The following is a 13,606-nucleotide window of genomic DNA, read 5'->3' as shown; positions in this document are numbered from 1 at the left end:
GTTGAATGAGCCACTCAGTACCTGAACAGAGAATTCTGCTTATGATATTACCAGTTGCGATTATTCGTGAAAGAATCCTTCAACACATGCAGGGCAGCTGTGGATTCCTCCAGGAAAGACTGTAAGATTGTTGTAAGATGCTGTCCCTGGAATGTAGTTAACATCCCTTTTGTTATAAGCTTGTGCTCTGGATCGCCTGCCTGCTCCTTCCTCCAAAAAAAAAAGGAAATAATGAATACAAGTAATGGGAGGAGGAAATATTGGGAAAGAAAGAAAAATAGAAACTTGTTTACAAATGCCAGAGATGTACAAGAGACAGAAAGGAAAATTGTCAGAATTCAGAACTAGTAATAGTCAAGCTACCAGGTAACTACTCAATCATGTAAGTAAATCACACAGTCCATTTCCAAGTGGTTATGTCTTCCTACCGTTCACTCTGAATGGTTTGTCTCAATAGACAAGGGAAGCCTTTCTGCTTGCTGACTAAATTGATGTTACCTCCCCATTTCTTCCCCTAATGAGGAGGAAAACCACATGGAAAAGTTCTGCCCAGATGGTGGGAGTTTTGAGAGCTACCACTAAGCTCGATCAGATTCATTACTTCGAATCTATTTCAGTATGTAAAAATGAAGCCATTATAAAAGGAAAGTAACATTTTAAGGGTTGATCTTATATATGCAACAGAAGTTCTGGTAGGAGGAGATGCCTGACAGCAAGGGCTGATTATGAGGGATTTGTTATATTCATAGAGATAAGATGAATTAAAATAAATTTGGCACCAAAAGTTAACCAGTGAATTTCCTCATATGTAATATCAGGTATAATTTTTAACTTAAGGCTTCATATACCCAGAAGGAAGAAATTCTGTAAATGAAATGGTTCTAAAATTCTCCAAGCATGGTAGGAAATATAGTAAAATATTACCCATTCTGAAAAGTTTCATTATCTTGATTTGAACTGGTCAGAATACTAGGCTGAAATATGGAATCATAAGTATATCCATATTTTAAACACATTTGAGTAAGTATTTTAATAGTAAACTAAATTAGAATTACTTTACAGTGCTTTCGCAAAGTCTCATTTCTATATCTTTGAGTACAATCTGACTACTTCAGTTTCTATGGGTGAATTTTATTTCCACATAGATTAAGCTTTCTATTGTAGAACTTTTCATAAGAAATTCCGAATAAAATCAACTATACTCCAGTATAAAATAAAAATTAAAAAAAAGATTCTGAATAACTACTCAGTATAGGTAATTAATATATTCATATGCCTTGTTTGATGCAATTGTGTAATATAAACTGATTTTGGTTTTTGCAACTCATATTACATTTTTAATACACCACAGGTGCTTTTTCTTCGAAGGTCTAAGTGACTCTCATAGATTACATGACAATCCTGTAGTGATCACTTTTGTAAGGTGAAAGTTTTTAGCATCGGGATAGGTATTCTGATTGTTCTTAAGCTTGAATATTTCCGTCTTGCATTGAGAGTAAACCTTTATTGTATAGACAATTAATTGAGGTATTATATCTAGCTCATGAATTAATCAGGGTCATCATCAGAAAATTGATTATGTAAAGGGCCAGACAGCAATAACTTCAAGACTCTGAGTTGTTTGTATAGGGCTCTTTACTGCTATGGTAAATGCCTTAAATTCTTGAGTTGTTGTGTCCGCTTGTGGTAGTAGTTTTTTTTTTTTGTTTTTTTTTTTGTTTTCCTTTTTCACCCTGCTATCACTTGCATCATCTTGTTACTATCAATGTATCTGCCTCTAGCAATTTTTACTGACTCTGGAAAGCAGACAAAGTAAATGTGCTAGTATTGTGTTTAAAGCAAGGGCAAAAATAGTCAGTGAAAGTCCAAGAGGCTTCCTACAAGTCAGATTCTCGAACTCTTGTTCAAGCACTTGGTGGCATGTATTTTGCTTGCACAGTAGCTTCTCCTCTCATTCCCTTACTCCTGAATGTTTTCCAAAGCGGTGGAGGTTGCTGGCAAGATGACTCGTACATTACTCAGTGAGCACTATACATAACTGTTACCAGATTGTTGTTATAATTATTTTAAGTAATATTTTATCTTCATATAAAAATATATCTATAAAAGGACTCATTCAAAGAAAGGTAACCTTCACTGGGAGATTAGTCGTCTCGAAGAATCGAGGAATACCTTCTAAAGTCATGCCTTCTACAGGACTGAAGTTCCTGTAACAAAGATATTAGTGTTCTCCTCCGGGATTCTTCCTTGCTAATCTCCCTTGGTTCCCAGAAACCTCCTATTTACAAAACAAAACAAGTTTTTCTTGAGCTGTCTTGTCTGTCCACTTGGAAAGAGTTAGTTTTATTTAAGTCACCTTAGTTCAAGTTTGAACTAAGTACCAAATTAATTTCCAAAAATTTATACTTGACCTATATATCAATTCAATAGCTTTTCTTTGCCATAAAGAATGGATCAGTCTGTATGTATCTACATATGAAGAATTTTAGGGATTTTTATTCTCATCTGTATCATTCAGGTTTAGTGAAGAGCTTTACCTAAAATATTGGTTAACTGGGACTTTTGGTTTATCAGTTTTTAATCTCAATAATACATGTGAACATGGTGAAAATTAGGTCACTTAATAGCACCTGTAAAACCACTTAAGGTATAAACTTTTAAAGCTTTTCTGCAAGCAAAAGACAGGATATAATGATATACTCTCTTTTAAAAGATCTCATTCTTATTGTAAAAAATACAGATAAGCAAAAATAAGAAAGCAGAAATCACCCATACTTTTACCACTTCAAGTTAACCATCATTAATAACTTGGTATATATATTGCAAAGATTGGATGTCAGTGGTCTGTATATTAACCAACACATTTTTATAATTTTACATGAAATTCTTAAGTGCTCTTTGATGATGATATGATTTTTCATATGGGAACTATATAAAAACATTTTTTTTTACAGACTCTAATTGAGATTTTTCAAAATATTGGTAACACTAATCTTGCTGATTTCATTGCTGGATTACTCACCATTATCATCTGTATGGCAGTTAAGGAATTAAATGATCGATTTAAACACAAAATCCCAGTCCCTATTCCTATAGAAGTGATTGTGGTAAGTAGAATGTGTAATTAGAAAATTCAGCATTAATTAGTTTGATAAGAAAGGAATTGTTAAAACAAATGGACTTTTTTTTTAACCTCTTTTGTTTTATTTCAGACAATAATAGCTACTGCCATTTCATATGGAGTTGACCTGGAAAAAAACTATAACGCTGGCATTGTTAAGTCCATCCCAAGTGGGTGAGTATGGAGTTCCTCTTAGGCAATACTAATATATTGTCAGTACTTTCTGTTTAAATGAAACTTAAGCTTCATTTCATTGGTCTTATTTGTGTGTGATCTTAAAGAAATACCCATTTGTGCAAACTATCAGATAAACAGTATGTGTGTAGATAAAGATCAAGCCATTTGTATGAAAGAGACCCGCATATGCTCTCTCTTTTTCTTTTTCTTTTTTTTCTTTTGCGGTATGCGGGCCTCTCACTGTTGTGGCCTCTCGCGTTGCGGAGCACAGGCTCCGGACCCGCAGGCTCAGCTGCCGGGGCTCACGGGCCCAGCCGCTCCGCAGCATGTGGGATCTTCCGGGACCGGGGCACAAACCCGCGTCCCCTGCATCGGCAGGCGGACTCTCAACCACTGCACCACCAGAGAAGCCCTCTCTTTTTCTTTATGTTCTTAAAATGTGGCAGGACATGCACTTTTAATGCCAGATTCCTGATTTAAACTCACATATACAATTACAGTATACTATACATACTGTAGAATCATGGTTAGTAACATTTATTGTACTGAGAACAATCTGCTTAAGGAAAAAGGGACATCTGGCCTAAATTCTCCTCCATTTAGTTTAATCCATCTTAGATAATAATTATATCATTTGTGCCTATAAATAAAATGCATTATCTCTAAGGGAGGTTTGATATATTTGATAGTTTGATGAATTAAAAGAGTAAAGAACTAAGGTTCTTTGTCTACTTCTGTCACCATCTAGTCCTGTGGCCCTGGCAGTTTCTCCTATGACACAAAGAGAATGACAAACCACTGAAATCTCAACTTGAACTTGCTGTAAAACACCAATGAGATCGCTCATAAAGTGCAAAGTGGACCAAGGGTCCTACAGTATAATTCCATCATATGACATTGAAAAAGAAACCCAGATGTTTATTACATTTGTAACATAAACTTATAGCATCTATGACTAGACTTGCTGTTAGATAACTAGTAAGTACTGGTTTCCCCTCCCTTAATAATAGCTGAGGGACCAGTAACAGTCTGTTTCTGATGCTCTTAATAGAAACTCCTCAGGCCAGCTCAGTCCCGGGGCTTATTCCACAGGGAACTGCTGCCTTGCCATTGGGTTAATCTTATGATTTCTTCTAATCTGTTCAAAAAACAAAAGAAAAAGAAAAATTACAGCTGGCTACACGGGGCTTAACTTACATATCATTCTTTCTGGTGTTTCTCAAACTCACTTTTTTTTAAGAATCACATGAGGCCCTTGTTAACACAGATTCCTAGTTCCAACCCCGAACCTATGGAACCAGGCTTTCCAGAGGAGGGGCCTGGGAATTAATATTTTTCAAACGGGCTTCAAGTGATTCTAATGCTCAGGTAAGTTTGGGAAACTTTACATTAGAGGATCAACATTTTGATAGTGAATCCTGATGCTGGTATAAATTTAGTGATAAAAAGATGCAGTGTTGGCTATTTGAGTTATGGCGTTTTCACCCTAACAGATTATTTGAGTAGTTATAAACAGCTACATAAAAAATATATTTCATAGATCCCTGTTGTCAGGCTTCCTAGGGTGTAACTCTTAGAGAAGGTCCATAGCAAATGCCCAGTCCCATAAGTTCATGTTCCATTAATAGATTTAGGGAACTCATTTTTGCTGCCCTAAGTCAGCAGTCCCCAGCCTTTTTGGCACCAGGGACCAGTGTCATGAAAGGCAAGTTTTGCACGGAGTGGGGTGGGGGTCGGGTGGGGCGGAGGATGGTTCAGGCGGTAAAACAAGCGACGAAGAGCAGCGGATGAAGCTTTGATGAAGCTTCGCTCGCTCGTCCGCCGCTCATCTCCGTGCACAGGTACTGGTCCGTGGCCCGGGGGTTGAGGACGCCCGCCCTCAGTGATCCTTTCTGACCCTATCCAGAGCTTTCCTGGCTGCTCTCCTGCTGAGAATGGATCTCTAGCCTCTTGCTCTTGGGTTAGTCAAGTTGCATCCTCTGACAGACCGCCTGGTGTGATTGGTCAGCTGACCTAACCTGCCTGGCCCCCAGGACTCAGAGCTCCTCCCCAAGGGCAGTGATCCCATTTGTCTTGTGCAACTTTTTGGTAGCACTGAAACAAGTCTAATAACGTTAACAAACCTGAAAAAGAAAGGGTGCTGTGGAGAGATTGGAAAAGGGCAAGGAAAGGAGAGAAAGGTGAGTAGGACGAAAGGAAGAGGAACAAAGAGAAACGCTGTGCTACCCACCTCTTCATCCCCTCCCCACATCAATCCCCCAATAAGGGAGTAAAAGCACAGCCGCCGCCAGCAGCTTCCTTTTGTCCCACTGAGGGCCAATGCCATATGTCAGTATCGCTCAGGGCCCAATGACACTGTCCCCAAAACTGTGACCACTTGCCTTACTTCCCTACTCCCCTGCTTGGCCAAGTATACAATTTCTGCAAGTCTGGTCAGCTTCTGAGTGTCCCACTAGGATTCAACTAAACGAGGAGCCCTCATTCTCTCACTGACCTTTTTCTTTTTTGTTGTTGTCTTTTGTTTTTTAATTTTTACTTTTTGTCCGCACCGCACGGTATGTGGATCTTAGTTCCCAGACCAGGAATCGAACCCGTGCCCCCTGCATGGGAAGACCGGAGTCCTAACAACTGGACTGCCAGGGAAGTCCCATCGCTAACCTTTTTCTTAACCAGCAGGCTCTAAAAGGGTCAGTCAGATCTTGTGACCCAGGAAATCATCTAATATCTAACATTCATACCTGGACATAATAAATGACCTTGAGCAGATCATTTCACTTTTCTGGGCCTCAGTTCTGGTATCAACAAAAAGAGAGGTAGATTCAACAATTTCTAGGATATTAGATTAGGATATTAATTTGGATAATATTAGGATATTAGCTGGCTCTAGATTTCTATTGTTTTCTATAAGAATCATTTCTACTTTACTACTTCCCTCTAATTATAGGCGGAAAAAAAATAGTTTCCTATTAAAGGAACTTCAGGTGTGAGGTAGGTCAGGGAGATTGCCTTTTGCTTTTGTTTTTTGGCCAGGGACTTCTGGAATTACACCCTATGGATAGTAATCAAGATATAGGTACAAGTGGGCTTCCCTGGTGGAGCAGTTGTTGAGAGTCCGCCTGCCGATGCAGGGGACACGAGTTCGTGCCCCGGTCCAGGAAGATCCCACATGCCGTGAAGCGGCTGGGCCCGTGAGCCATGGCTGCTGAGCCTGCGCGGCCTGAGCCTGTGCTCCGCGATGGGAGAGGCCACAACAGTGAGAGGCCCACACACCGAAAAAAAAAAAAAAAGATATAGGTACAAGAAAGGCATCCACCCCCCCCCCCGATTTTCATATTTGGGGACAATTGCAGGCTTATAAACTTGTAGATTTATTTCTTTATACAGTTGGTAGAGTAGCTCTGGTTTTGTCAAACAGCAACTGTTTGATCCCGCAGTTTTTGGGATGTCTTAATCGTTGTGACTATGGAGCATTACGATAATAACACACATTTAATCTTTTTCAGACTCAAGAAGATTTTAAATATCATGGCTCTTAGAATGGATTTTCCACTTAGCTCTTTTAGCATCTTACATTCTTTGTCTCTTTAACAGACCTGACCTCACCTTGTACAGGGTAAATCTCATTTTATGGCTAGGATATCTTTTAAATTCAAAGACCTTTAAGATGAAATTGTGTAAGGAGAAACACTAATGTGTGAAATGGCACAGCATGGGATTGTATGGTATTAAGAAATCAGTAATGACAGGCTTATTCTTGTCAGAGCGTAGATAAGGCAGCATCTGTAGCCTCTCAAATAGGGGACAAAGGAATCAGCCAGTGAGATAGCACCAACTTCTGATTGAAACCTGTAAAAACAGATGCTACCACTTATGCATCTCACGTACCTCTTGCCCTCTTGGATCAAGTCCTTTCATTTCTGACTTGTGGCTGGGTTGATAGAGCATTTGGTGAGGTGGGGGAAGAGCATTATGGTCAAATTTTCACAGCATTTTTCATGTAAAAACTCACTAGGTTTTTGCCTCCGGCGATTCCATCTGTGAGTTTGTTTTCTGAGATGCTGACTGCATCATTTTCCATCGCTGTGGTCGCTTATGCCATTGCAGTGTCTGTAGGAAAAGTATACGCCATCAAGTATGATTACACCATCGATGGGAACCAGGTATGGTCACTCTTGCTGAACTGGTTTTGTAGGGCTGAAAATAAGAAGAAAACATAAATGGGAAAGATTTTTGTTGTCTGCTAAAGAAAGAATTGGTTTCTTCCACCCATCTTTATTGAGTTGGTTTCTCTCCTGTGTGTGCTAATTTGAAATTATTTTGAAATATACATGTTGTATCACTTAATTTTTTAAATATATTTTACTGTTTCTTTATCCATATTTTATTATATGTCTCTGAAAGATAAGCATGTAAAAAGCAATCATGATACAGCATCATATCTAAAAAACTAGCTGTAATTCCCTAATACCATCTAATAACCAGTCAGTTTTCAGGTATAACCACAAGATCATTATCACAACTAAAAAAATTCACAATAATTCCTTGATAATATCAACTATCTAGTCAGTTTTCAGATTATCTTAAAAAGTTTTTTTAGAGTTGATTTGTCTGGTTAAGTATCCAAACAAGCTCCATGTGTAGTATTCGCTTGATACATCTCTTTTTTGCTTTACATTTTTTAACAAATTATTTTTTTAATTGGGGTATAGTTGATGTACTATATTATATAAGTTTCAGGTGTACAACATAGCGATTCACAAGCGTTAGAGGTTATACTCCATTTATAGTTCTTAGAAAACATTGGCTATATTCCTTGCACTGTATGCATCACTGTACTTTTTTTAAATTAATTTTTATTGGAATATAGTTGCTTCACAATGTTGTGTTAGTTTCTACTGTACAGCAAAGTGAGTCAGCTATACGAATACATATATCCCCTCTTTTTTGGATTTCCTTCCCATTTAGGTCACCACAGAGCATTAAGTAGAGTTCCCTGTGCTATACTGTATGTTCTCATTAGTTGTCTGTTTTACACATAGTATTAATAGTGTATCTGCATCACTTTACTTTTTAAGAAATAAGTTGAAGTAATCCTAATTTTTAAAAAGTTAATTCAGTTAGGTCATAAATAACATTTAAGCTTAACAGATTGGAATAAGAATTCTTCATGTAATCTAGTATCGCCTGGTAATTGTTTTTTTAATGACAGCTATAATACGGCAAAACAGAGCAACAAACACCAATGATAATAGTTGTGACCACTTTAAATTGAGGTGGTTTATTGTGCAATTACAGGTTTCCCCTGCTACCCTAACGTAGAGCGTTCCTATGAAAACTTTCTTAAGCAGAAATGGAAGTAAAGTGAAGAAGCAGTTACCTTAGGACACATCTTGCAAACAGATGCACAAAATCCATTTAGATGAAGCACAGGTGCTCACCAACACCGTTCAAAGCGATGGCGGCTCGATGCTGAGATGCTGAGTGCAGTTTCCGGGGGAGGAGCTTGGTGGTGCCACTCTCCCTTCTTGGGGGGCATGCTGTCTCTATAAGGGCTAGCTACAAAACAGATGCTTTTCACCCTTTTTTGTAAAAGCAAAAAGCCCCTTGGGATTTCTTTCAGTTAGCAAAAACAGGTACTAACATAGGACTTTCGTAAAAGCCAAGTGGCGTAAAGTGAGCTTTTGAAAAGCAGGGGATACCTGTAATAGATACAGGACATTTTTGGTAGCACCTGATACATTTACCAGGTGGGCTGATTTTCCACTGCTTGCAAATCTGCAAGTATGGTTGATTTCTGAAAACATAGCATAGCAATTACAGCAGTTAAATGATTAGTACTCAATAAGAATAATAGCCCTCCTAATCATAATACACTTCATAGCAAATATCCAACCACAGAGAAAATATTTCATGTGAGAGTTACAGATATGCCACTCACCAGGAAGTGAAATAAGCATTTGAGCAAAAGATCAGTCAATCTTAAAAACAACTGAAAGCAGTGAAGCCTCTCTCAGGCTCTGCGGAGCCAGAAGTCCCCATGTCTTCCAAGGGTCCCAAGCACCTTTAATGGTAAGAATTAAACTGGGACTCCCAGGCAGGGTGGGCTTGAGAGTTTGCTTTCTTAATGCTCTTCCTTAAACACTTGGCGAGGGTCTTGCAAAGATTTGATATGTAGCAACACTGCCATCCAGTCTCTCTCTTAGGAATTCATTGCCTTTGGGATCAGCAACATCTTCTCTGGATTCTTCTCTTGTTTTGTGGCCACCACTGCCCTGTCCCGCACCGCCGTCCAGGAGAGCACTGGGGGAAAGACACAGGTATGTAACAGCGGTGTCGTAATATCCATCTAGAATGATGGAAAGAATGAGTCAGGGGAATGGTGGCTCAGAAAGGCTTGCACAAGAACTCAGCAGGACGATTAGCCTTTGAGAAAAGAGAAACTTGTACTTCCTGGTCTGATTGCACCCGGGGTCTCTCCATCTCCTTGACGGTGATCCATCCCCTCCCCTAAAAACTCTTCCACAGCAACATTTATGGTTTTCTGATGCAGCAAGTCTCAAACCATTTTGTGTGAGTGCTCAGCTGGTAGATAGCTCCACTTACTTCTTTTCCAGGGACGATAGCAGTTGACAAGGAATCAGTCATGAAGAATGCTGATTTTTACCAATTTGTTATCTGGGGATAGAGAAGGCCTAGTAAGAGCACTTTGTGGCTTAGTGAGTTATTCTATTTTCAGGAAAATGAAAAGCTGTCTATTTACATTTCCTTTACAAGGATCAGGAGCTTCGTCCATAGGCGTTGGGTCCCACAGAACAAGTTTGGTAGCCGAGGATATTTTTGTTGTAACATTTTGGCATCTCTTCCTGAGCAAGACTTTTGTTCCTAAAGTTCTGAATGTGGGTTTCATCTTGCCTTTTTTTTTTTTTTTTTTTGCGGTACGCGGGCCACTCACTGTCGTGGCCTCTCCCGTTGCGGAGCACAGGCTCTGGTCGCGCAGGCTCAGCGGCCATGGCTCACGGGCCCAGCCGCTCCGCAGCATGTGGGATCTTCCTGGACCAGGGCACAAACCCGTGTCCCCTGCCTCGGCAGGCGGACTCTCAACCACTGTGCCACCAGGGAAGCCCTCATCTTGCCTTTTAAATGTGGTTTTTAAGTTGTTGCCAAACCAGCATCCAAGTTAATCTCTGGAGAACTCCTCCTTCAATGGGCTAGAAAGCTCAGGAGCTGTTCTCAGACCATTCTTTCCAGCAGGACATGAGTCAGCTAAGCCAAACCAAGTAGATGGGGGTGAGGGGCAGCTCAGGAATTGTGTTTCTGTTATGCCTGAAGAGTTTTCTCATCCCAGTACAGAAAGAACTATTATTTAAGAGTAAAAAGTACATTGGAAAAAAAATGAAAAAAAAGAAAAAGTACATTGAGACTATAAAGGAGAACAACAAATCCAAAGTGAATAGGGTAACACACACACACACACGCGCACACACACACACACACACACACGCGCGCGCACACACACACACGCACACACACACGCGCGCGCACACACACACACACACACATACACACACACACATACACACACACACACAGAGAGAGTCTTCAAATAGGGTTTTTTAAGGTAGAGACACTTACAAATAAGTACAAAAGAGAGAAACTGAGAAAATGAATGACTCCAACAAGGAAGTTGCCCAGGGGGAGCCTGAACTGTCCCCAAGGTGCCCATGATGCTCCTTTACCATTTATAAAGGATCTTGGTGACAGGGTCAGAAGAACTGGCCTCTTCCAATTTCTTGACTCCCGTTCAACAAAAATTTAGTCTAAATTTTCAGAATTTTTCTGTTTAAAATTGAGTTTTCTTTGCTTTTTTCTGCAAACATTTCCAGCTTTGTGAGAGCAAATAAAACAATACAGCCTCAAACAGGAAGCATAACCAGAGATCTGTGGTCAAGGGGAAGAGGTTGGAGGTGATTGCCAGAGCTGTACCTGCGGTTCAGGGGGTAGCTGTCAGCAGTGAAATTTTCTGCTGCTTCCACTGGAGATGGGGCCCTGACAAGCTCTCCAGGGCACATGGCTGTAAGTGGGTGCAGGCATATCCCCAAGTGCTGATGTCCATTCTCTGCTGTTACTTCCAGACTGAAATGGGCACAGTCCCGTCCATCCTCCCCTCCCCTCCTAAGAATGCCCATGTAAAGTGATTCCTTGGCAGAGGCTTTGGGGATAATGGTGTTCTGGTAAGCTAATACCCCCTGCCACACACTGGCGTGTATTATATTTAGGAATGAAGGATGCCAGGATTTCAGTACTGAAGAATGAAGCAAGCAGAGAAATAGCTTGATATTTAATTACTGAAATGTACACTAAGTTCTGGGATTAAAAGTCTAAGTGTCTGGACTGAAATCCAGGGACTTGTGACCAACTAAACTGGCAAGTCTTCTCCTGTTGTGTGGCTTCTCATGTTTTTTTTCATGTTGGAGCCTCAGTTTCCACATCTATGCAATGGGGATAATAATTGTATCCGCCTCATAGGGATGTTGTGAGGATTAAATAAGAAAATGTTTATAAAATCCTGGCACTCACTTGTAAATGTTGATGGCTCCAGTCATTAACTTCTCAAGGTAAGAATAGTGCCTTAGTACCTATGATACATATGTTGTACCTGACACATAAGAAGCACCCGGCATGTATTTGCTGAATGAATGAACAGAATCATAAGTATTAGTGGACCTCAACTGTTTGCAACACATCTACAGATTGTAGAAGAGCTCAACATTGCAACCTGTTCTTTCCCTTACCCCCATCTGACTCCTACTGATTCATGAAAAAGTAATTCTGATGACAAACTATTCCCTAGCTCTGGTTACCCTCTCACTTAAGAGAAGAATTAATTCTCTAGTAACTGAATCTGCTCATAGATATGAAATCTACAGCATTTCCTGCAAAATAAGTAATTTTCCTTTATAAATTAAGTACAAGCAATGGGTTCCCTCACAGATTTTAAAATAGTAACCAAAATTAGTCTTGGTCTCCATAATTGGAGGCTAATTATTTCCTATCCTCAGTGAGTAGGTGGCCACCCTCCTGGCATGAGTTGGGCAGCTGGCTGTGGTCCCTGTCCCCAAATCTCCATCCCTCTCACCAATTCACAGAGCCCTACATCCACAGTGAGATGCATGTGGCTCATGATAGACAATGAATGTTGGTTAAGTAATTGCGTAGAAGAAAGGAAGGAAGGAAAGGAGGGAAGGAGGGAGGAAGGATACCAGCTTCTCTGCTTAGATAGGAGAGGGGAAAGCTCACCAAGGTACTGGGAACCCAGAGGTGTGGTGCTGGGAGATAACAAATTGCCTAGAAAAGGGGATCTGGCTGGAGAGAGCAGACTTTTCTGTACGTCATATACGTAATATCGCCTCAGTCTGGCCTAAGTATCCTCTGAACATGACTGAGCAATTTGCCAGCTGGAGTGAATGAGCGTGGATATGGAATTCCCTTAAGTTTTCGGACTTTTAATTTCTATTGGCTTTATGTGTCTCCTTGAAGGCAAACATCTTGCACTAGGCAGTACTTGGGCCCAGGGCAACCTTCTCTGCTGCCTCCTCTCTGGTCGCTTTGCTTCTGGCTCCCTGTCTCCTTCTCTCCTTTGTTTCAGAGCTACTAGGCTTCACCTCGGCCAGGCCCCAGCTGTCTCAGCAGAGAACCCATTGGTCATCTAATCACAAGAGAGAGTAGTCCCCACCCCCTCAGCCTCTCTCCTAACTAGTTACGGATCTTAGGAGAGCTTTTTTGCCAGCGAAGGTAAAGTTTCTGAAGCTTCCTTGACTTCTGCTACTGCCCACCCTCACTCGGGCTGCTTGTGGGGCAAAGCTCTGAGCCTGAATCCGTGCAGCTGTGGGAGGATGCGGGAGACATGGTCCCACCACTCAGCAGGCTCGTGTGGCATTCTGAATCTGCAGAAAGACTGGTAAATTTATTTTCTCTGAGATTATCATGGCAACCATGTATACAAAGTGTTATCTGAATCGTTATCAGGTTGCTGACTCAATAATGCAGCAGAATCAGTTATGTGCTATGAGAATTTATTTCCCAAGAACATTACAAGGATCTGTTGTCTGGGAAGGGGGATGGGCCCTGTTTCCTCGAATGGCAAACGACTAGAAGTTTGGCCTCTTGAATTGACACCAAAAGTGTATGTCTGCAGTGTATCCAAGCGCAATCCAGGCTTTACTCTACCAGACTCAGGGTCCACATTTTCTTTAATTTCTCTGCCATAGCTACTAAATGTATGGTTTTCGCAAATAATTCTCACTTGTC

At 40.5% G+C, this 13,606-nt stretch overlaps 1 protein-coding gene across 1 annotated transcript in view; it reads left to right on the top strand.

Annotated features, from left to right (window-relative positions):
- The window catches only part of SLC26A4 (solute carrier family 26 member 4), a 49,362-nt gene that overhangs the window by 14,430 nt on the left and 21,326 nt on the right, over window positions 1–13,606 (top strand). The window contains exons 6-9 of the mRNA XM_060019846.1: window positions 2,955–3,107; window positions 3,213–3,295; window positions 7,311–7,458; window positions 9,502–9,615. Of these exons, the coding sequence (XP_059875829.1) occupies window positions 2,955–3,107; window positions 3,213–3,295; window positions 7,311–7,458; window positions 9,502–9,615 (498 nt within the window). The remainder of the gene's footprint in view (window positions 1–2,954; window positions 3,108–3,212; window positions 3,296–7,310; window positions 7,459–9,501; window positions 9,616–13,606) is intronic.

The sequence above is a fragment of the Delphinus delphis genome, chromosome 9 (assembly GCF_949987515.2).
Source record: "Delphinus delphis chromosome 9, mDelDel1.2, whole genome shotgun sequence".
Taxonomy (NCBI): Eukaryota; Metazoa; Chordata; class Mammalia; order Artiodactyla; family Delphinidae; genus Delphinus; species Delphinus delphis.
The sequence above is the reverse complement of the archived record's forward strand: the minus strand, read 5'-3'. Positions and strand labels throughout refer to the sequence as shown.